This window comes from Lichenostomus cassidix, chromosome 9 (assembly GCF_008360975.1).
Source record: "Lichenostomus cassidix isolate B80296 chromosome 9, HeHo_3.0, whole genome shotgun sequence".
Classification (NCBI taxonomy): domain Eukaryota; kingdom Metazoa; phylum Chordata; class Aves; order Passeriformes; family Meliphagidae; genus Lichenostomus; species Lichenostomus cassidix.
In genome coordinates, this window is record NC_139490.1 from 16,609,668 (window position 1) to 16,634,169 (window position 24,502).

The 24,502-nt window shown below is 41.6% G+C and overlaps 1 protein-coding gene across 1 annotated transcript; it reads left to right on the forward strand.

Annotated features, from left to right (window-relative positions):
* The first annotated feature begins 70 nt into the window (after nucleotides 1-70).
* WDFY1 (WD repeat and FYVE domain containing 1) lies at nucleotides 71-24,010 on the forward strand. The gene is made up of 12 exons (XM_085069651.1): nucleotides 71-281; nucleotides 6,354-6,421; nucleotides 7,151-7,224; nucleotides 8,416-8,470; nucleotides 9,814-9,964; nucleotides 12,591-12,703; nucleotides 15,300-15,426; nucleotides 17,010-17,115; nucleotides 18,430-18,531; nucleotides 19,285-19,415; nucleotides 20,357-20,465; nucleotides 21,159-24,010. The coding sequence occupies exons 1-12, from the start codon at nucleotides 145-147 to the stop codon at nucleotides 21,216-21,218; spliced, it is 1,233 nt and encodes a 410-aa protein (XP_084925777.1). The 5' UTR covers nucleotides 71-144; the 3' UTR covers nucleotides 21,219-24,010.
* The last annotated feature ends 492 nt before the right edge of the window (nucleotides 24,011-24,502 follow it).

The window sequence follows — 24,502 nt, forward strand, 5'->3', positions numbered from 1 at the left end:
CGGCCCCCGCTGCCCGTCTATTCTAGTGAGTACGGCTGGCGCCGGCCCGCCCCCCGTGACGGCATCGGCGCGCGGCGGGGCTGCGCCGCTACTCGGGACACCTCGGCCCGGCGGGCGGCGCCGCTACTCGCAGCGTTACGGGCCATGGCGGCCGAGATCCACTCGCGGCCGCAGAGCCGCCGGCCCGTCCTGCTCAGCAAGGTCGAGGGGCACCAGGACGCCGTGAGCGCCGCGCTCCTCATCCCCAAGGAGGACGGCGTCATCACGGCCGGCGAGGACAGGTGACCCGGGGCGCTCTCCCCGGCGGGCAGGGCCGGGCCGCGGGGCTGGGGCTGCGGTGGGAGCCGGGCAGCGGGGGCTGCTGAGGGGAATCGTGTGTGTGCTGTCGCTGTGCCGGGGGGCGCGCAGGGGCTCCGCGCCCGGAGCCATAGGGACATCAAAGCCGCGGTGCCGGGGAGGAAGATGCCATCAGCTGTGAGGCAGGGCTGGCTCGGCCCGGCGGGTGCGGGACGCGGCGCTGACACTTTCCCCGCCGGCGGGGAGAAGCGGCTGTGCTCCGTGCGCGCTGCCCGGCTGGGAAAGCACAGCTGCTCCTAGCTGCAAATGGGTCCCGCAGAGCTTACGAGCAGAACCAGGAGTGAGGGAATATGTTTCCCTCGGCCTTCCGCTCTGCTGGCTGAAAGGCTTGCCCTGTGTTAGTGCTTCCCCTGCCTGTCGGGAGAGCTGGAGCTCGCCGAGCCGCTCCGGGCGGAGCGATCCCTTTCTGATGGCTCGGTGCGGGTCTCAGACCTGATCCCTCCGGCTGGAGCCGCTCGGGGAGTGAGTTGGCAGATCTGAGGGCAGACGGGTGATGAGCTGCTGAGCACGGTGCTTTCTGCTCGGGAGGGAAGGTATCCGCGGAGTCTCATCCTGGTCCTCGGCGCTGGCTCGCATAGCATGTGAAACGTCTGCCGCAGAAGCTGGTAATGTCATTAAGCAAGTTACTCAGATGGAAGGAAAGTGGAAATGAGGAAGCTGGTAGTACAGAGGGTTGTGGCCAGGAGAGTGTGAGGGGTCTGCCGTGGACAGTGAGTGATGGAATTTCCCCCGTGCAATGTGGAAAGTGACTCTTAAATATGAAGAGGAGTGGGAGATGCTTCTTAAGAGCACCTCTTAAGAAACTGTGGCATCGTCTGAAAGGAGGATGATAAAAGTATGAAAGTGCATTCTTTGAGCTGTAGCTTAGTACAGGGGTAATGTTACTATTATACTGTAAAACTTTAAAAACTAAATTTGCATCAATGTTTGCATGAATTTTTGTCTGAAAAGCTTGACCTTGTGAGAAACAGGAGGGTATGACTGCTGAAAATCAGCAGAGCAATGGTGTTATCTGAACTGGGTTTTCTGACATTTCCTTTTAGGTCTAAAAGTGCAAACAGATCAGCTGTCTAGTTAGTTTGTGTCATCCCTTCCCAGGGAGATGGCTTTGTGTGGTACATGTTGGATAACAACTTCTGGATGGGACTGGGCAGTTTCCTTCTTATTCCAGTCTTGGGTGTGATTGTTTGTGTTTGTGTTCAGTTTGCTTTGATGGGCTTCCTGAAGGGAGAGAAGAGGAAATAGTTATTTCTAAGAGTTCATAACAGAGTTAAACCTACACAGAGTTCCATGGTACAGGCTTTTAGTGGCTTGGCTGTGGCAGACGGTGCCAGCCTTTAAACTCAAGGTCTAATGCTGAAGGTTAAGCAGTCTGCATGCTTAGACTGTTGATAAGAGCCAAGGATGTAGCTGTGTCTTTGTCTGGGTGAGTTTCGATGTCAGATACAGACCTGTGCAAGGAGAGCAGAGGCCACCACCCACCTTGGGTGTGTGCAATTTCCCAGCAAGGCTTGGGACTTAGGGCTCAATTTGTGTCACCTGCCTTACTGTGAGAGTTTACTTAAGTCTTTAAACTTTCCAAAACTGTTGCACTGTATTACCTCCAATCTGGGGTACCTCCTACAGTACATCAAAGCCTACTCCCTCATGTATCCTTCACCTGTAGTTTAACATGTTGTCAAACAGTGCTCTCCTGTTTGTTCACTGCAAGTGGCGTGTAGGTGTTAATACTGAGTAACTAACTATGCTCCTGGCAGCAAAGTGCAGAGTACAAGGAGCAAAAGAGCTGCTGTGTGCACTAAGAGTGGGGCTAAAGTAATTTTTATTACATCTTAATGCAGCTAAGGCTGTCAAGTATTTCATAATAACCAGTCAGAGGAATGTGTTTACAAGCTGGGTAGTGAGGAAAACATCGGTGCGCAAACATTCTCTGGGAACATTGAAGATTATTCTCTTGTTAGAACTACTCATTGTAGTTCTTTCTATTTTAAATTATATTTCCTAGAATGAAAAGTAACAGTTCTATTTTTTCAGAGGGTACAAACAATTTTGTAGTAGATCTGTGAATGCAAACAAAATTCTAGGATTTTTTTTTTTTTAAGTTTTGAAGATGAAAAAAGAGCAAGGGTATTTGCAGGAGATAAATAGTTAATTTTCCCAATCGGATTTTTCAGCAGGACACTTGCCATCTGTGAAGCTTTCTCAGAACTTATCTAGAAAGGATGATTAACTCTGTGTCCCTGTTGGCATCTTGTCTGACCCTGGCTCCAAGACAATGTTGGGAATTGTTGCAGTGTGTCCCTGAGCAGACAAATAGCTAAGGCATGCTGAGTGTTTCCCAGCTGCAGCTGGGAATGCTGAGGGATGATAAGCTGTATACAAGACCCTAAATGCAAGATGAAAGTAATGTATTTACCACAGGCTAGTAGGAGCTCTGGAGTCACTGGCACATTTGAATGCTGGTGTTTGGTGACCATCAGTAGCTGCTTAGAGTACAGTGCTAGCTTTTGTTGTTTTTTGCTTATGAATCTTAAATATTGGTCAAAACATGTTTGAGTGAGCAGAAATTTGATAAAAATAATCAACTGTGTCCTTGAGCTTCCATTGCACTGTGATTAAACCAGATTCCTAATGCTGTTTTGGGAACAAGGTCAATAACAGTATAAATATTTTTGACTTAGTTCAGCTACCAGAAAGACACAGTATGCTGTTCTTGCTAGGAAAACAGCTGTCAGTGATTGATTTTGGGTAGGAAAGCAGTTGGTGGTGGTTTGAAGGAGTTAGGAAGAGGCAGTGCTGGGAACAGGGCTGGTGTAGCTGCATAGGAACTTGCAGTGGTGCTTGTATTGTAACAGGTTTGGATTTGCCTGCTGGTGTTTCATCACTTCTCTCCCCCTGGCATCTGTGCTGGTGGTTTTCAGAGGGCAGCTTGTGTAGCAGTAGCACAAACACTGTTGGAACACATGATTGTCTCTGCTCTCAAACCCCAAGTTTTTTCTCCAGCACTGTTGGGTGCTTGCTCGCTCTGTAAATGAAACAGCGATTGAGAACAATAAAAATTCTTAGAAATTGAGAAGGCCACAGTCAGTGTTGCTTGAAGATGGCTTTTGAGTGCCTTTCTTTAGATTACATTAAAAATCTTATGCAAAAACCCCTTTGAATTGCTCTTCTATAAATGTGCATGATGCCCAGCTGAAAGCAGCATCTGGTTCAATACTGAATGGTAGGGAAGTTTGGAAGTAATTTTTAATCTTTTCTAAAAAGTTTTGCTTCTTCCTGTCACTCTCACAGACCTGAGCCTAGAATTTAAAAAGTCTGTATCTCTTGCTGGGTGCTCCTTAATGAGTTTCAGCATTTTTACATCCTTACTGAAACTGCTGTCAAACAACCCTCTGTGTCTTTCTAGACCCTTAGTAGGAAATGCTTAAGGAGGAGTGAGTGGTAGCCAGCTCTTCTCAGGTATTGGGCACAGGATTCTCCATTAAATAAAGACCAAGTTTTGAGGAAAGTGCTAAAGACTCTAGGGCAGTTGTCATAACAAAGCAATTTCATGGTAGAAGGAGATTGTGGGAGCAGCATTACTGGAGCACTTCTCTAGTCCTTTAAGCTAAGGACTAGTATTTCACAAATTAATTTATCCTAACATAAGGAGATGCATCACAAAAACAGGTCTGCAGGAGAGAGAATCAAGGAGAAGTAGCATTTTGGCACAGGTCACTTGCTGACTACTGTGAAATGATCTCTTCAAATTTTGCTCAGTCAGAGCTTTATATAATTAGATATAAAGCTGTCTGACAGCTTATCTTTGCAACCATGAGGCGAGCGGAGTCTAAATCTTACTTAAACCAAAATAAGAAGCTTTCAGAAGTTAATTTTGCTAACTCTTGCAGCTATTTCCTTAGGCTCTTGACTTCACTGAGGGACTGTACTGTTGATAATCAATGCAGAAATGATACTCCCATTAAATAATTTCTTAGAAAAACAGATCTTTGCTTCCTTTACTCTAGTTTAGTATAATTAACCACAATACTGAGAAGAAACTAAGTCTGCTTTTGAAAAATCAGCAATGCATGATCTTGATCACCATGATAACTTGATATCTTGTATTCTTTTAAAATAAAAATAATCACATGACTTCAGCTAGAAATGAAAGAGTTGAATTAGTGGGGGTGGAAGCTACCATCTGAGATGTTCAGAACAGTTTTGAGTATGATGGAGCTGCTTTAAAAACCAGTTAAAAAGCTGATAGAAGTGCATAGGTGCTAATCTGTGCTGTTAGTGGCATTTGCATCTTTAGAATGACTGGGAAAATTGTTTTTCCCATATTCCCTGTTACCAAGAAATGGCAACTGCTCTTCTGAAGTGTTGACTTACATAAGTCAGGCTGTTGATTATTGTAAAGAGGAAGTGATAGCTTGATAGCTTTTAAGAGACAGTCTTAATGCAAAATATCTAGTGGATTGGACTAATGTACATATGCCCCTAAACTGGTGAAAAAGTAACTTGATTTAAAAGCTGAAAATCATTGTTTTGGGGCAGTGTATACTCAGCTGTATTGATTGCAGGTTTTAGAAAAGTAGTACATTAAGGGTGGACATTGTCTGCCTTATTTTTGAGTGGTCTTTTAAAGAAAAGCCCTTAAATGGATTGCGAAAGTAGAATGCTACAGTTGTATCTACAACCTGAGAAGTTCTAGTTGTGTTGCAAAACACCAGTCACCTCCTGTGCTCTTTTTGTTAAACTCTTTACTGTCATCCTACATGATGTTTAACAAATCAGTCCCCTAATATTTTTCTAGAAAATTCTAATTACCAAACCTTTTATTAGCTAGCAGTAAATAGAACAGTGCATGTCAATGAAGCCTCTTGACAGTGTTTCTGGTTACATATATTTACAGATCATTTAGGAATGAGGAAGTTGGATTTAAACAGTAACAAAAAGGCAAACAATTGTTTGGAGAGGAAATTTCAAGAGGACTCAGATTAACCTTAACACTGTCTACGTGTGTGTTCTTAACTTCTTGATGTGGAGTCCCTTCAGTGTCTCTTGTAGGAATGTTTTTAATTGACAAGAGCTTTCCACTTGCTTGCTGATACTCCTATATCCCTCCTCACAGGGTTTGACAGTCTTCAGAGTAGTATAATGCTAGATGTTCTCAACACCATTTATCCTTTCCTTCCAAGGGATGATTCTGGAAGGTTGCAAACTAAAGCCAATTTTATAAAGAATCTTAGCATGCTGTCCAAATTATCTTGTCAGCTTTTCAGTTTCCATTTCACTGGCTCATCAATCCTGATCGTATTTAGGGCAGAGGAGCAGTGCAAACTAACAGCAGCTGATGTTGCTTGTCCTTTGCATTTCTACAAGAGGGAGTGGAGCTATGGCTTAGAGGAAACAACACTGAGTTAGATATGTTGTCCTTTGTGGATTCTTGATATTTGGGGATGAAGATGTCAGTAATGTGCTGATCTGGAGGATGAGGTGCTTCTGGCTTTCTGAAGGATGAGTTGCACAGAGATGCTGTAAAAATTAAATAGTTCTGACTTCATAATGAAATTATTTGCAATTCTTTTTTTTTAATGTATCAGACACTTAATCTGCTATAAACAAACTGCGGTTTGCTCTGCCAAAGGTAGAAAGTTTCTGCAACTTGATTTATAATAGCCAGAGCCAAGAAGGAAGTAAAGGGATGCAATTTGTGGCAATTTCTGAGGTTGGCTGAAACAGTATTTCCATTTCATACTTACTGAAACTCCATGTGTAAATAGTTTTGAAGAAAACTTTCTGAATCCAAGGGTGCCTAATTTTAGTGCTATAACTCTTGTTATGTTAAAGTAGTATTTGAGTACTATTATTTCTGTTATGTCATTCCTCTATTATATTTGAGTAGCACAAAAGCTTAGAGGAGTGGAGCTGATACATAAGTAATAAAGTGCTTCAGATGCAAGGGATGATGCACTTACAGCTGGCTTCTCCCTGCTCTTCCCATGACACAGAACAATCCGAGTATGGCTGAAGAGAGACAGTGGGCAATACTGGCCCAGCATCTATCACACCATGTCATGTAAGTACCATATGGAGATGGTAAGTGGTGCCCAGGCATGGCATGGGTTTTGTACCTGTGCTGTGTGTGGGAATACCTCCTCATTTCCCCAAGTGCTGGATTCCCTCAATGATCTTGATTTTGGGAGCTTTGCAGCAAATCTAGCTCAGACTTTGATTTGAAACTAGCTGCATAGTGGGCAAGATCTGTGGCAGCATTCTGACAGATCCACATCCTTCACCAGCTAAATCTCTGTGGATCTGCAGCTGGAAGTGCCTCAAATGCTGACAAATAACTTGTCTGCCAATTAACTGAGCTTTTCTAACCACTAGCTGAAAATTCAGACATAAGAATACTCTCTGCTTTCCAAGGTGTGCATTTTTATCTTTCAGGGCTCCCTTTGAGATAATCTTAGGGAGTTCAAGTTCTTAAGTCTAACTCAGCTGTTGCTGTTAGCTCAGCTTTCAGCCTGTGTAAAATTCCTCGTGCTGAGTTGCACCTTCTGCAGGAAATTGTGTTTGCATATGGTTCCTATTGGTATGCCTGAGTTACAGTAGTTATGTTCCTGTCCTCAGTTTCACATGTGGCAATTGACCTGTCTTACCAAGGGATGTTAGCTGTGGAGACAAATTTCTATCAAGCTACTTAAACAGTGTTTGTCCTGAGTGAAAGAGCTGACTTTTATTAAAGTCATGTGTATCCTAATACCTCTATTTAAGTAACTGTAATGTACTTGCTTTTTTTTGACAGCACCATGTTCTGCCATGGCTTATCATCATGACAGCAGACGGATATTTGTTGGCCAGGATAATGGAGCTATCATGGTAAGTTGTTGTGACTTTTCTTCAGAATGTAGGTTAGAACTGCTCAGATTGTCCAGGTGTCACTGGCAGCTGACAATCTGTTTTCTTTCCATTCATTTTTGAATGCAGCTATTGCTAAATGACTGAGCTTCTTGGCAGTTCAGCTGAGGTGTACATGGGAGAACTGCAAAGCAAAGGTTCTTCCGGCTAGATGCCAGCCAGGTAGCTTCAAGAAGTCCATGAGCCATTAGTGCAGCAGTGGACCCAAACAATTACACTTTGCCAAGGAGCTGTTTTGAGGAGAGTACAGTAAGCTGGGCAGAGTGCCATGGTGGTGCTCTGACAGGGGTTGTGAACTGCAGCTGGCTTACCCCTGGCCAGGAGTATAGATCTATCTGTATCCTGCCATGCACACGTCTCTGGATTTGCTTGCTGCAGATCTTTTTATGATGTAGGAATTTCAACACTAGCTCTAAAATTATAAGAGGCTGAGTTAATTTCTTTTTTTGCTGGGTATTATTTCTTCTCTCTTTCTATACTCTTGCTGTAATTGCTGTCCTCCCTGTCTTGGAGAGCAGACATTTGGCAGAACAGAAACTGGGTTTTGTTCTTCCTTCCTTGGTAAAGGAGAGGAATCTTGTGACTCTCAGATGTTTTAATGGTTTCCTTTCTCTATGAAAATAAGGTCAAAATAATAATTGTACCATAAGGAGCCAGGGTACTGCATGAGTGTCATAAAAAGTGATTCTACAGATAACTGCTATGAATAGCCTACAAAGAACTGCATAGAATTCTAGTGATAGCTACTGGAAATTAAAGTTGAGAGTTCTAAAATTTCATTAAGTCGAATGGATCAAATAGAGAACACTCACTTAAATTTGTCTGTTGTAAAGTCACAAACACGCAAATCCTGAATACTACAAGATACAATTTTGTTTGCTCCTGCTGGGTACAAATGAGATCTTATGTCTTCCTATAATCTCCCTTCAAACCGATTCTGAAAGGATGTTCTCTGTTGAAAATTCAGTTCACTTATAACCTTAATTTACAGTTGGTATTTTGGTGTGCTTTGCTCCAGCTTCAGAAGCTGCTTGTTTTTTGTGAGGTATACTGCTGCTATGCAAATTTTGGTCTGTGAGGTTGCTCCTTTTTGGGATATCAGTGTTGCTTATGCTACTGTGGTACCTTCTAACAATTTCACTTTGCTTTTAGGAGTTTCATATTTCTGAGGACTTTAATAAGATGAACTTTGTGAAGACCTATCCAGGTAAACTGTTAACCACTGTCTACACTAACATTTGTGTGAAGGGAAGGCATCTAAAATGCTCGGGAAACAGGACACAGTCAGAGATCAATCAAGTCCAGACGCGCTTTAACTCTGACTGACCTTATAGCTGTCACTTAGCTGGGGATAACTGCCATAAGAAAAATGTTCTGTCAAACAGCTGAGTCCAAGTTGTAGCCATTATCATTAAGTTCATCATCGTTAGCCTGCCACAGCTAGTGAGCTCAGATTTTGCTCTTCAGCTGGAGTAGTTGAACTACATGATTGTTGCTGTAAGAGCTTCCTAAAGGTGCATCTTGGTATTTGCAATTTCTGTCCATCCTTTTTGTATTCACTGGGCTTGGTTACTTCTAGCTCATGGTAATAATCCTTACCTTCTCTGTCATTTTAGGAGACCAGCAGGGATTAAAAAGAGCTTATTTTTCCATTATGGGGGAAATAGGGATTGTGGGATTGTTCCAATATTTATAAAAATGCTAATTTCAGCACTTGTCTACACATCCCTTAAAGAAATACAAAACTCAATTGTTGGTTAAAATTGGAATATTAATGTGAAAGGCCTGAAGGAAGCTCTTAAAGACTGCAGATTATGAAGCAAAACAAGTGCAGTTTGTCTTGTGACTCCCTGACACCGATAGAAGCAATGTTCTTGCTTGGGAGAAAAAGACCTTGTTCTTAAAGCAACAAAACCTCCCTTTATCCTACGGGATTTGATTTGACAATTCAGTCAAGGGAAATACTTGCATCATGGTGGGCAGGGGAGGCTTCTTTCTAAAGCAACTTCTTGCTAAGTGGCAGCATTCTCAACAAAGCTGGGTGGGATTTGGCTGCTGTCACAGGAAGCAGTTTGAATGCCATGACTAGATATCTTTTCAGGTGCTTAGAAGTATGAATGTGTGCATAGCTCTCTGGGGTTAGGAAAAGATATGTTTAGAGAAGGCAATTCTGATTTTTCAGATGTGTTACATTACTCCCCAGAAGTCCTGGGCTAACTAGAGGAAGCTGAGGGTTTGCCTGTTCCTTAACCTTGGGTAAGGAACTCAAGCTTCACTCTCTGGAAGAACTCAGCTTCACTCTCTGGGAGAAAAGCTTAAATTTGCTGACTGATGTGTTTGGTTCACTTAAGCTATTCAGAAGGCAAATACTAAACAGAACTATGTGAACCTTTTCATTCAGTCTAGTTGCAAGTATAATATAATGGTAAAAGATCTCCCTGGGGCATTGCCTAGATATCATCTTTGACCTATGTCTGTCTGAATTAGAATGGAAGTACACAGCACTTTGATTTTTGGAAAAAAGTAGCCAGAATCTTTTTCTTCTCACAGCTCACCAGAATCGAGTGTCTGCTATTACTTTCTGCCTGGCATCAGAGTGGCTTATCAGCACAGGTCATGACAAGTGTATCAGCTGGATGTGCACCAGGAGTGGGAGTATGCTGGGGAGACATTACTTTTCCTCTTGGGCTTCATGTCTACAGTATCCTTTGAAAAATGATTGCTACCCTGAAGCTGGGAGAGTACTTTCTTCCTTTACCTGAATTTGTTCCAAACTTTTCAGGTAAAAAAACTAGAGTGACATCTTTTGCATGTCTGCTGACTCTTATTAGAAGTTTAATGCCTTTATTTCTGTTACTGGTTGTTAGATAGAGCCCTGGAGTTGCAGAAATCCCTGTCTGTACAAGTTCCTAGTTTTGAGGTGTTTGTAGCATCTTGTTGTAGTGACTGTATCAACAGCCTGGCCTGTAGACTTCTGGGCAAATCACTTTGTCCAACAGATGCCAGTGTGCATTTGAGTCCTTCTAGAGCATAAAACATCATGAAAAACCCTTTGGTTTAATTTTTCTGTCTTTGCTCAAGTTATTATTTTCTATCTTTAAGCTTTAAGGGGTACATTGAAACTTTATTCACTACCAGTAGTAATTTGTCTGTGCAGTTTGCTTTCTGCAAACTGCATTTAACTGCAGTATCTGCAGCTTAGGCACTGGCTGTCTATTCAGCTATAAGTACTTCAGGGCATTCTTTACTCTATGGAAAAGACTTACAAACCCAGTAACTTGAAATGTAGTTCACATATCAAAGCTTTTGAAAGCAAATGAAATACTTGAAATTCTAAAACACTTTTTTAGCACTTTTTGATGGTGGTAGTTTAGATGTGGCTGGACAGTAATTGAAGGTACTGGTTGCTGTATGAGGTTTAATGGCAATAATGTTTTAGAAGTGGTAAGATTCAAAAGCCAAAAGGTCAACTCCATTGCTTGAAAACATGAAGACCTCTCAGAGTGGCTGTACACCTGTGTGCTGGTAAGAAGCTGGGAGGAAAGCTCAGTTGCCAGCAGCATGTCTGGGCCTTCTGAGGTCTCCCATCTGTGCAGACCCTGCCTTACTGACTGAAGAACTGTCAGGTTTGTACTGTTGTACTGCTGCTCTTTTTTAGAGTTCAGGGGAATTGTATCCCACAAAACATTCCATGGGCAACTCACCTCAGCTGAGTGCAGGATTGAATAGGTTAAAACTGGCGTGTGTTGGAGACCAGCTCACAGCAGTCTGGTGAACAGCCTGAGCCTCACTGAATTCAGTGGGTTCTATAGCTAATGCTATTGCAAATAATGGCAAAGTTTATTATTAAAATAGAGAAAAGGATATGACCTTTAATATCAATATAAAAATAAATTTCCACTGAAGAGCATGACATTTGAAAATCCATTGTAATTGATCTGCCTTTGGACTTGTGTTTGGAAGAATCAGCTTTCTGCTGTGTGTCCTAGGTGCTTGGCCTCCTTATCAGGAGGTTCCTTAGAACTTGTTTGTTAATGATCCTGTGTGTAAGCTTCTGAAAAACACAGCAGAGTGCTTATTCTTTACTGGATTAGTGGGGATAATGCAAGTCTGAACTTCCAAGATGAAGAAAGGATCACATGTTCAGGGACTTAGGGGATTTGTTGAAAGCAAATTGTTTATCTCAAGATCCTGAAGGCTTAAGAGATTTCAGAATGTCATCAGATGGCAAAGCCTCTGCATTTTCACTTAGAGTGGTGGGCTTTTTGGTATACTGTCTTTTTAAAATTAGCCTTTTCTGTTGCATAGCAGAAGCTACTTTTCTAGCTGCTGTTTGTGTTTTTGTGCAGCTCCAGGAGGACACCTAAGTTTATATATAGCTCTTGGGTATGTGGTGTCAGCTCATGGATCTTTTGTAGCTCTTAGATTCTGAATAGCCAAAGTATTCTAAAAGCAGTGAATTATCAAGTTCCATTGGCTTGCTATGCTTTGGTTTCTGGAGTTTAGTTACCTTGTGACAAAAACCAAGTATCAGAAAACTGTTATGAGCTGTAATGCTTTTGTTCAATGTGCCACCTTCTCAATGGATCCCATGTTAGGATGTGGTGTGACTTTCATCTCAGTGTTAACTGACAGAATCCTTTCTGAAATACAGCTCAGTTTTCAATACCACACTCTAGGACCTGCACTGGTAAACTTGGAAGTGCAGAGAGCAGGACAAGAAATGAGAGTCTCATCTTGGCTGTAGCTAGAACATTGAGAGTGTACTTCCATTGTAAGGTGAACTCACTGGAGGGTCAGCTTCCTTGTATCTTGGTTTTCCTCTCCTGGGGATAGTAGCTACTAACATGCTAGAAAACTAAGGGTTTATAGGAGAAGATACTAGGTAAGACTGAATGCCACCCAGTGTCAGCTGCTCCTAATGGTTGCACAGTGCTCTGCACTGCAACAAGTAGCCTGATGAGTTTTGGCATCTTGTGGACAAGTATCAGTGTGTTCTGTAAATACCTGCTAGAAATGGCCTAAAGCTACTTGGCTTCTCTTAAACTAGGGCATGGATTATCTCATGGCTTTCTCCAGTGGCTTTCTAAAACTCTTCTCACTTATTTTCTATACTGATTTACTCGCACGTGTGGGGAAGTGTGATGAGAAGAAAGGAATCAAAAAGGTTTATTACAGTCTCCAACTTCTTTAGAGGTAATTATGTAAATATTAATCTGGTGTATTAAAATGTTCTTTTCCAATTTTTTTTAGACTCCGTAGCTGACTGTTTCAGTCATGTAAAATACTCTCTGAACAAATGAAACTTCTCCTTGACTGGTTCTCAGATATGATCATGAAACTCAGCATGCATTTGTTGGTGATTATTCTGGACAGATCACTCTTCTGAAGCTTGAGCAGAATACTTGCTCAGTTATCACAACCCTCAAAGGGCACGAAGGTAAAGTAACTCTTTGTCTTTAAATCCACTTGTTCCAGATAGGATAGCTCTTTGTAAGCTAGGGTGAGATGTTCAGTTGCGTATCTGCCTCTTAGGGCTAGATACTGGATGAAAAACCAGTCCAGGGTAGTGGTTATCATAAGCTGTTCAAAGCTGTACATAAGACTTCCTGTTAAAGGACAAACACGTTCTTGTTGAGGGGAAATCTTAGCCTTGTAAATACCAACAGGTATTTTTATTATGGATGAAAAATAAAGGTAAACACATGCATTCAGTTAAACAGAAGTTATCCACTAGGTGGCCACCTTTAAAAGCTTTAATTTTTAACATTGAAGAGAAAGGATGAGAAGACTTCCTTTTTTACTTCTTTTTTTCTTTTAGGAGACCTTGTAATATTAAGATAATACCTAAAGCAGCTTTCACGAAACCCTAGTCTAGATTCTAAAAAGCAACTTAATTCTTCCCAGCACAAACTTTGCTGTTTTGATCAATCTTTGTGACTCTAGTTTAGTTTCTTATCTTTAGCTGAAACTAAGCTATAAACTAGAAATCTGGGGAGCCTTTTAGAAGCAAAATTGCCTAGTCTAAGGCAAATGCCTCATCCTGTATAGTACAGCTGAAGTCCTTATATCAAATGAAGAATCAAGAGGTCCATAACATGATATGGAGCCACTGTCTGCTGTGTTGACTAAGGCAAGAATGCAAATCACAGAATAATGTGTAACTTAGTGATATGCTGAGAAAAATAAACAGGACAGTGCCTTTTCCATGTGGTACTGGCAACTTTCAGATCAGCTGATAGTTTGCATGTGGGTAGGGATGAAACACTGGGTCATGAGTCTCTGACCCACTGGAAAAGGCTGCCTTGTTCAACAGCTGTAAGTATAGAGTAGGCTTTGTTAAAGCTGGGTAGACTCCTGATTTACAGATGACTGTAAAATGATACAGCTGGTTTTGAATGCGGGAGGCAAGTTGAGAATTTCTAGCAATAAATGTCTCTTCTGCTTTCAAGCAGAATTCCAGATTGTTTCAGTTAAGAGCAAAATGATTCTTTTGGCTCTAAAGACTCCTTTGCCTCTCTATACTTTTGCACTGGTCTGTGTTCAAATACAGCTCCTTGGTAGATGTTACTGTTAGTCTGAGAGCAGTATGTCTGTGTGGCATTTCTTACCAAGTCTGTTCTGTCTCTTGAGTTGTGATGGGCTTCCAAACACCAGCTTCAGCAATGCCGTCCACACAGCAGCCAACTTTGGCTTATATATTTCCATATGGGGACTGTGTGCCTTAAAACAAGAATTGAGCTAGCATAAAAGATGATTTCAGGGGCAGAAACAGGTTTTTCTTCAACTGGTATAAAACTAGTTATTTCATCCTTTTTCCTTTTTTTCCCCCTTTTTTTTTTTAAAGCAAATCAAATTATGTGTAACCTTTTTTCCTTCACAGTATTTGTATAATATTCTTAAGATCTAGTAACTCTAAACTTATATGGCATCTAGTTCTTTGAGTGAAGCTGCTTGACATACTTGAAAAGTCTGATTTCATCTTGTTTGCTTTCTAGCTCTTGCTAGATGTGACTTCATAAGCCAGCTTCGCAGGTTAAATGGTTTCAGAGTTTGTTCTCAGCTTTCAGAATTCACCATATCTAACAGCCTGCTCTGTGTAATGCTGAGATAATACTCAAACTCTGTGCCTTTTGTGGTACACATGCTGTTCTCAAATAGGTCAGTCTGAAAACAGTGTAGCCTTAAAGGATGCCAAAAAAATCCACGAAAAAACTATTGCTCCAGAGCATTGGAAAGGACCGATTTGGGCTCTAATTACCATTCATCATCTTGGTTTCAGACTAACAAGTCTTTTGATGAAAACTGAGCAATGGAAGGATGTTTTAAAGGGAAGGATCTCTGCAAGGGAATAAAATGTCCCAACTTCACAACTATAGGTGGCATGAGTAACAAAATTACTGCTTTAGTCTCCTGGCTACTTACCATGCATATGGGTTTGGTATAAGGCTGCTACTGTCAGATGACTCATTTCTTTTTATCCCTGACTAATTCACAGTCACACGGGGCCTTCTGAAATCTAGTTTTGTAATTTAGTGAGTAGGGGCAGATTTGCTAACAGCAGTGAAACTGTCACTTCGTTTCTTAGTCCAGCTATTAAGGTTGTAAATGGTTATGTGAGGGAGATGCTTTACCTGGTAACGCTGTGAGCTGTCCTGCAACCACTGACCAAGCACCTCACTGTGTTGTACATAATGGTTTCTGCTTGGTGAGTGTTAGTACTTTTATCTTCCAAAGCTCACATAGCAGTCTGGCAACTCTTAGAATCATCTACCTAAATAAAAGGGACAGAACTCAGACTTTCTGGCTTATGCTTTATGTAACTGTCTCCTTAGGGACATTGTGTTCTATTGTCCAGTACTCTTTGCCTCTCTCTCAGGACTGCATCTTGCTGTTGGATGCTTCCTTTGCCTTAAGGCTTTCAATATGTTACTGGAGGAAGGCAGTACCTCAGGTTTCACTTCAATGCTCCAGAAGGGCATCATTGTGTTGGGGAGCCAGTCCCTCACATCTAACTGCAGACTGTTCTTTCCTAGGGAGTATTACTTCCCTGTGGTGGGATCCTGTTCAACGCCTGCTCTTCTCAGGTGCCTCTGACCACAGCATTATCATGTGGGATATTGGTGGAAGGAAGGGGCGAACGCTGCTGCTCCAGGGACATCAGTATGTAATGGAGTCTTGTTTTTCATACATGCTCTGTAATGAACACACAGTCCCAGGAAGACTAAATAGCGTGGCAAGATATTTGAGTCATTGTGAATAATGGAGAAAATTACTCTTTGTAGAAACCTGAGGACTTTGAGGGGGAAGAAGAATAATCAGTACTAGGAGGGCCTTACTGATATTTTTTTTTTCTTGTTCATGTTTAATACGTTCTTATTATTAGGGTTTGGAAGTAACACAGAAGTAGTTTATGGGTGGGTAAAAATCTTAAATCATCTGGTTTGGCTTTTGTGTAAAAAATGCATATGTCTGTATTGTAAATACTGCACTGAGTTACCTGTGAGAGGAGGGCTAGAACCTTAATGTATAAGCATGCTCATGTACCTGTATAAAATAAGCTTCAATATGTTCCTGTTCTGTCTCTTTCTATCAGTGAGGTGATAAACTGATTGGCTAAATTACAGGGGTGGTCTCTCAACTTCAGAAAATATGTCATGTCTTCCCTCTTCTGAAGTTGAGGTAGTTTTCTGTATTTAATCAACTCTTAACTTTTAGAGCTATAACTAGCTACCATTTTTAAATGTAGGGCTCTAATTCAGTCTGACAGGCAGTTCACCACTGAAGATATATTCTACTTAGAAATGCACTGGTACTAGAGATCTTGTTTATATTTAAAGATGTAAGTGTATAGTGCATTCTCCTGTTGTCTAATTGCCTCCATCTACCTTTGAGCAAAACTAATAGCCTTAGGCCTAGAGCTCTTGTTAAATCTTGAGGATATAATTTTATGGCTAAAGAATTAAAGTACTGGTTACAAAAAAGTAACAGAAGTCAGTGACTGGAGGGCTTCATACTGCTGTTACTGCTGCCTCTGGTGTCCTGGTGAAGACCTGTAACAGTTTGTTTTTCTTCAAACATCATGCTTAGCATTAGACTTCATACTGGATGGGAAAGTAAGTTCTTCTGAGAAGCAGAATGACTTTTTTAATTCAACTTAGCTGTTGCAAAGCAGTCTGATACTACACAGATCCTTTGTTTAGTTTCTTAGGATAGACTTGTTTTGCCATGACTTTCTTTAGGATTAAATTGTCTTATTGGTGAATGCATGCTTTGCTTTGCAGCTACAGACTGACTTACTGTGATTTGTTAGCAGAAGTGGAAGCTCTGTGTGCTTCTTAGCTGCATCTTGAAACAAATATTGCTCTTTATTTTTCCAGCTGACTCTGTTTTGACAAGTGGCTGTCCTTGCTGACACAGAAGGGTACTTGCACACATGCTCTGAGCCAGCTGACACTCAGTTCACTGTCAGGGCTTACTGCCAGCAAATGTTAACATGCAACTGTACCTCTGGAATTCTGGTCAAGCCTGTAAGAGCACTCTCAGCAACATCCTGATGGTAGGGTAGTGCTCAGGTGACAGCATCTGTTCACTCATCCTCAGAGCTCTGCTTAGTGGACTTAGCAAACTGTTTGGAAATCAGTTTTGGGCTTCCTCAGTGGCTCTACAAGGATAAATCAGGGTTTGCTGGGCAACCAAGCTTTGTTTAAATACCTGTGGGTAACTAGTGTGTGCTTTGTTTGCAGTGACAAGGTGCAGGCTATCTGCTACATCCAGCTGACACGGCAGCTGGTGTCTTGTTCAGCTGATGGGGGAATTGCTGTTTGGAACATGGATATCAGCCGAGAAGAGGTAAGTTCATGTCCTAGGTCAGAGATTTTTTTTCCCTTTGCAGAGACTAATGTGGCTTTCCTTAGTCAGTTCTGCAGGTTGCTTTTCTCATGTTGTCTGACACTTTAAAGCTGAATAATGCTATTGAAACCTGTTCTGTTGTAGTGGCTGTCCATGCTGCATTTTAGTAAATGGGTTCCCATTTGCTGGACAGGACAGGAAGAGTGCAGGACATGCTTGGGAATGCTTAGAGCTTTATCTCAAAGAGACAGTAATGGAATGGCTGTTGCCTTTGCTGCTGGAACAATCTAAAGCAGTCAAACTTTTGCAGTAAAGAAGCCAACAGATTGTGCTTCAACAGTCTTACAATAAGTTCTCAACTCATGTCAAAGCAGGTAAAGAAGTGAGAGGCAGGTTTTGAGATGCAGCTCAGAAGGCAGAGGTTCAGTCTCCAGGCAACATTTTTTTAAAGACCTCAGTATACAGCAATTGACCCAGCCATACACTTTATTTCTGCATCAGTTCATATCCACGGTGGTGCAACTGAGAATGCTCTTTTTTTCTAACTGTCAGCAATGTAAGTGAATTGCAAAGAAAAAATGTTTTGTTGTTCCAGCTTTCCTCCTGTTGAGTCTCATGGAGACTTCCTCATGAGATGTATAACGTTGTATGGAGTGTACATGTTCAAATTCAAGTCTGTGTACTAAAAATATTGTGCCTCTCCTTCTATCTCTTACAGGGATATTCAGTTAAAGTATCTGAGAGAGCTCAAATGTGTAAAAGCTCTATTTTCATATGGCAGGAAAAGTGTGTGGGTGGGAGAAGGGATGCTTAATGAAGATGTGGGCAGGATGGAAAAAGCAGATGAGTTCCTAGTTATTTCAAAGTGCAATCCCATGAAAGTAGAAAAGATAGTTACTCACAGAATTTACCTCTGGACACCTCCTTTCTTAGAGGGGATGACTACCTCAAAGCTTCTACAGCTCAGACTACACTGATCCTTAAAGCCATCCAGGCAACCAGAGCAGCAGTCTTTGCCTGCAACAGGTTTAGTAACTTAGATGTTTGAATAAGTTTTCTTATAAAGGCAGTAGCATAACATATTACTGTAAGCTTAAAACGTGTAGGTAACAAATAACTGTATTCTTGTGTTTGGGATTTTTGTACTAAACTTTTTGTGTACTATGTCCTAGGCAATTTATTGTTGTAATGTCCAGAACTGAGCCAGGGCAACCTTCCAAGTAAAACTTTACTTTGGGTTCTTAAAACAAACTTCCTTGACAGTTGTATGAAGGGAAGACAATTCTGACTGCCTGCACATCTGCTCTTTTGTAGGCTCCTCAATGGCTAGAAAGTGATTCCTGTCAGAAGTGTGAACAACCTTTCTTCTGGAATATAAAGCAAATGTGGGACACAAAGACGTTAGGGTTGAGACAGGTGAGATGGCTGGTTTCAGTGCTTAGCTGTACCTTAGCACTTGAGCAAAATGTAAACAGAAAACCACTAAGACTGGTAGATATTTTCAACTCTTGGTATTTTTGCTGCTTTGAAGTGAGGCTATATTGAAACATTACATCTTCTAGGCACTCCTAAGACATTTCCAAATTCTGTGAGTGTTGCATCAAAATTCTGTCACGGGTCAAAGCAGGCTGTGCTAGGAGTGCTCAGTTGGATTTCTCTGAATATTTCCATGCTTTGGAGCTATGGACAGCTAATCCTCAAGTGTTGTGTAAAATGTCAAACAGTGCCCCTTAACTGAGCATGTAGGTGCTCACTCCAGTGAAGCAGTAAAGGCCCTGCTCTTACTGAGCCAGAATGTGAAGGCTTACCAGGTAATTTTCTTTAAGAAGGGACTGGACAGGCACCAAGATATTAATCTGTTTCTGGCTTCCTTAAACTGTTCTTGCCTTGGTTGCTTGTTCAACCCTCTTTTTCTCCTTCTCCTAGAAGGAGCTTGCAGGAAAAGAGGATGTACCCAGAGAATATGGAGATAAATCCATTAATGATCCAAATGACTGCTCAGAATTCCAGAGACCTTAGTCTTTGGTTGAAGTAACAGAGCATTTCCTAATACGTTACCTTCCAACAGGTCGAAAATAGAAACTTTGTTGTTTTTGTTGTTCAGTGGACGCTTGGTATGGTGGTCAAGTGACATAGTATAGTGATTTGTTTTCTTTTTCCTCCATGAAGCATCATTGCAGAAAATGTGGGCAAGCAGTGTGTGGCAAGTGCAGCACCAAACGGTCGAGTTACCCAATCATGGGATTTGAGTTCCAGGTCCGTGTCTGTGACTCCTGTTTTGAGTCGATCAAGGATGAAGAGTGAGTATTAAGGAGTAATAAACTGCAATAACACTGCTGGTGTGGAGAAACCTTTGGGCTAGCTCTATATCCACACACAATGCTATAAACACACCAAGCTGACTCTGCTAATAGGCCACCTTTGCCTTGGGCACTCAAAGCATTGTGATGGCAGACATCCCCCATCTGGGTCTGCAAGAGCATTTGGATCAGATGGGAAATTACAACGTTTTTATCCTTTTTAGTTCTTCTTTTCCATGAGCCCAAATCTAGACTTGAAATATATTTGTCTCAACATTTCAGTTCAGTTAAAAGCTATTGATTGCACTTAACATTACTAAGTGCGTGCCTGACAGCGCATTACAGCTGCCAGGATATATTAGTTCATGTACACTTCCTAAAAACTATTTGTTTGGGAATATTCTTCAGCACTCATTATTTTCCCCATGCAAGCAAATCGGGTTAAACATCATTTGCTGTCTCATTAAACTTGTCTTAGAAATGAAGGAAAACCCTTTTCTCTTGATATGAACATAGTAATAGGATGTGAAAATTTTGGGGATGTTCAGGGTTTTTTGTTGTGTTGTTGGGGCTTTTTGTTTGCTTGGGTTTTTTTGAAAAATGAGATGCTGTGCCCCAGTTGGGAAAAATGTGGCTGAGCTTGACTTTGTTAACCCGGAGTAGTGTATTTGCTAATGCAGTGACCCACTTCTGCTCCAGTATTATTAACAGTCAGGCTGCAGAAGGCCAGGAAATGTCACACCTGTGTAACTCCACAAGCAGTGCCTTAGCATGACTTGCTAATTTAATTCTGTCCCCTTTAATATGGCACTGCAGCTCTTGGAATTGATTTATTAGTACTTGAGCAACTTAATTTTCTTTTAAGTTTACTTTGCACTGCTGTAATGATGCCATGAAGCTTCACCTGCTGGCTGGCTTTCATTTCAATTGTTCTTGTGCAGCCGTACTTCCTTGGCAACCTTTCATGAAGGAAAACACAACATTTCACACATGTCCATGGACATCTCCAGAGGGCTAATGGTGACTTGTGGGAGTGACCGGATTGTGAAGGTATTCCTGCATCTCTTTCCTGCATTTCTTAAAGATATTTAATAGACAGTTCATTTTTTCATATTCTTTTTTTCTTCCTGACAACTATTGCTACAAGCTATCTATTGTGGGAAGAATGAATTACATTTGTCGGGCTGTTCTTCCTGCAGCTGAGTGAGAAAATTACTTGTAACTCCACTGTATGGAGTGCAGCTGTTGGATCTGTTACTGTTGTGTCTCTGAACAAACACAGCAGACATGGGCAGCAGGAGAATCTGCCAGCAGCCTTAAAGACACAGACCTGAGGAAATGTGCAGGTTCCTTTGCTCTGAGCTCCATGGCTTGGAGCTTGGCCACTGAAAGCCCTTGTTATGAGACAGTGATACGCAGCTCAGACTGATATGGAATCTTGCTGAGCTTGAGCTCTACATCCATCATGTATGTCAGAGCTGAGACTGTGCCAGCCTGTCCTTGTTTTGCTGTAAGCATGACAAACTGCATAGCACTTCTTAAAACAGACCCACACAGAAGTGCAACAAGGCTCTCTTGAGTTGACTTTTATAACTCTTACGACATTTTCTTCAAGCATAGGTTAAAAAGGAATTGTTACCTTGTGTGCAGGGATGTCTTCATGTTTGCTTCTATACCTCTTGCAGAAAGACCTGTTAGGTGCTACACTAATGCTGTGTAACTCTCCACAATGTTCTCTTCCAGATCTGGGACATGACGCCAGTAGTTGGTTGCAGCCTTGCCACTGGCTTCTCTTCCCGCTGATCTCCTCAGTGGCAGGTTTATGCACCTTATGTACAGCAATATGCACCGAATGAATGGAATCCTCCTCAAGAATATTACTGCAAACACTGGTTGCTTGATTCTCCTCCTGCTGCTGTTCCAGGATGGACAGTCACCTTTGTAGAGCACAGCTTTTCTGTTGGGCTCCTCGGGAATCTCCGTGGTGCTCAAGGGTGGTTCCGCAGCCTCTCGGACTGACATCAACAGCTTATCTGCAATATGACACCTGGATGGAAGGACCTGTTGTCTCTCGGTTTACATATGTAGTGTTAACAATGTGCTATCTCTGCTGATATATCTTGTACAGATACCTTGTAGCTAAAACATTACCAGAGTAAAATGAGTGTAGTAAATTCAATTTGTGCAAATACTAAAATAACTTATTCTCTTCTGAAAAAGCAATTCTGTTGAAATGCTTCTGAGCAGTCACTGTCCGACTTGCCTCCAAAAGGTATGTTGGTCATTCCTCTGGAAGGAGGAGATAGTTCAAAGTGGCAGGTAGCTTCTTTCAGATGGGATAGTAAGAGAACCTTTGATCACACAAGATCCTTTATTGGCTTTCTTGTAGTGTTGTCTTCAAGTTCAGTTGTTAGTGAAATCACTTTTGTGGAACAGCTGTTCTGTGTAGGTAGCTGGTGAGTCTGCAAACAATCCTGGGCTCTTTATGTAGTGTTTTAGCATAGCTGATAAACTTTTGTAGTTGTGAAAATGTGCAGTCCATCTGCTCTAAAGACTGGCCATAGGTATGAGCCATGTTCTTTGACAACTATAATGTTGTTAGAATGGGAACCTAAACAAATCTGCCTTGTTACAGGTAGTGGTTAAGAAAAAATGGCCAGCTAAATTCCAGAGATCTTTTTGTGGAAAGACTGATGTTCTTTAATGTTAGGGAACCTGTCTCTGCTAAAGTACAGCATAAATTCAAATACTGTCTTGATGTTGCTTAAAACAGATAGATATTGAGCAATAATTACTGAGGTACAGAACAGCTGCTTTTTTCCCTGCACTTAGGTCTGTTAATCCTGAGATATCTGTATTGATCCTTTCCTGTGTCAAAGCTGAGAAGTGTGAAGAAGAGCTGGGAGGCTTTTACAACTGTGCAGTTGGCACATAAAGGAAATAACTAGTGAGATATTGTCAGTAAACCGGTTTGTCAGTTGAGTGAATCTCCTACATTTGAACACTGTAAAGAGAATTTATTTTGTAACTTTGGAAGCTAAGTTGATATGTCACAGAGTTTAAGCTTGGAACTGTTCAGAGTTACCTGAAAACAGATGCAATATGTGTGAGGACAAAAAGTAAGGGTAGGTAGCTGGCCTGGAATAGGTGGTGGTGTACAAGTATCAAAGGCTCTTTCTGGCAGAAGAGTTGAGGGTTAGACTGTCTTTACTTACAGCAGCAATCAAGTGGTGCTATGAGTGTTAGTGAATTCAAGTCCTAGGTGTGTAACTTGACACCAGTAATCCTCATTGGACCATGCTGTAGGCTGAAATAGATTAAGATCTTTAATACATCATGATTTACTTGCATTTTAAGCCAAAAATCTGATAGTCTCCAAAGGGCATTAGAATCCAGAGTATGATAGTTAACTGTTACTTTGTCTGCTTTTCCATGGGCCTTCTCTGGAAGTTTTGTGAAGAGTCTTTTAATTTGCTAGCCTTACTGGACCACTGAAGAATAAACAAATCTATCTCTCATGGGGATCCCAAAACTTGTCTTGCCTTCAATTCAGGATTTAGCACTTGTCATATTGATTTGGTTCAACCCTGGCTACATGCTGTATAGCTTAGGCTTTTTGGGAAAGCTTATTTCTAAGCTGTTGAGAGAAAGTCAGCTTGCACTGGAAAAGCAGTTGCATCTTTCTGCTCTGAAGGCCTTCACCCTTCTAAACTAGGAAGGAAAGCTTTGCAGGGGTGAATAAGCTCTGATAATGCTCTGCATTCACTTTCAGACTTCTTCCTATCCGGTTCTGGAAGAGAACAGAAGCCTTCTTGTTCACAGCATGTAAGGCAGAATATGAGATACAGTGCTAGAACTGTTTAATATCCCTCTGTAATAAGTTAGGAGGATCTAGGGCATGAGTTAAGGTGGGAGATCGATGTAGATGTGCAATGAGTACCATATTTTTCAACCCAGACGTTCTGAAACTTACACCCATGATGCTGAGGTGTAACTCCTTTGCATTTAGCACTCCAGAGCTCAGCTTTTTTAGTTCTGATTACTCAATGCGCCCCTGCTCAGCATGCAGCTCCCCCCTCCCTTCCTTGTGAATATTTCCTCTGCTTCTTTACGTTATGTTTTTGCCACTAGATAATATATTCTCTACTGCCTAAGGAATCTATTTTCTATAATTGATATACTTAAAGATAGTGTTGGTTCAGATATAATGACGATTATGGCCACTAAATCATTAGTCTTTTAAGTATACTCTTGGTGTTGAAGGAGTAATGCTTACAAACCACTAAAGAGAGAGTAGTTTTGTTTATAAATAACTGTTTTGGAGGCACACGCTCTCTCATGGAACAGAACATACTTCAACTATGTCAGCTCAAGTGTGCAGTTACTGAGAAGCCTTGATTTGAAGCATTACAGGTCTTGCTTGTGTAACCTCTTCCATTGGGGCAGGGAAGGGAAGCAGAGGGTACTAATGTGTGCTAATTCTTTCCTAGTTGTATTTCTGTACCCTGCATAGTTAAGAAAATCTGTCCTTTGCTCCTTCTTGTCTGTTTTTTAAACTTTGATTACATGTACAATAAAATATTTCTTGATATTCATTTAGTGTATTTGGATGATCCATCTCTTTTTCCATCCAGTGAATGCACAACCCATATTTTGTGCTCTGGCTCTTCCTTACATGCCCCACATACAAATTGTAGGTTCCTAGGAGAGCTTGTCAGGTGTGTTGTATTGGAACTGAATGAGCTGCAGCAGGTCAAAGGCCCATAACGAACCCCTGAGCAGAGAGATGAGCAACTGCTGTGTGTCTCAGTTAGGGATGTGTAACCTTATCCTGTGTTCTCCTTGCCAGCTCATACAGACCTCTTTTCTGATTCATCTGGCTCCCCTGAAGAGAGGTTCTTGCCTACAGAGTACCAGAGGATCAGCCCCTTTCCTGAGATCCCTTGGACCTGTCTGAGGTGCTAAAGAAATGCTAATTTTGCTGGATGGGGTGAGCGGCGTCTACAATGTAATATATACAGAGGACACAAACTGCAGCTGTAGGAAGAGGCTGTACATGTTTCAAGATACTTTCTCGCAGAGAAAGG

Coding starts and splice junctions, on each gene's coding strand:
- WDFY1 (XM_085069651.1), top strand. CDS start 145: ATGGCGGCCGAGATCCACTCGCGGCCGCAGAGCCGCCGGCCCGTCCTG. Junction 6,422..7,150: donor CATCTATCACACCATGTCAT/GTAAGTACCATA, acceptor TTTTTTTGACAG/CACCATGTTCTGCCATGGCT. Junction 12,704..15,299: donor AACCCTCAAAGGGCACGAAG/GTAAAGTAACTC, acceptor GTTCTTTCCTAG/GGAGTATTACTTCCCTGTGG.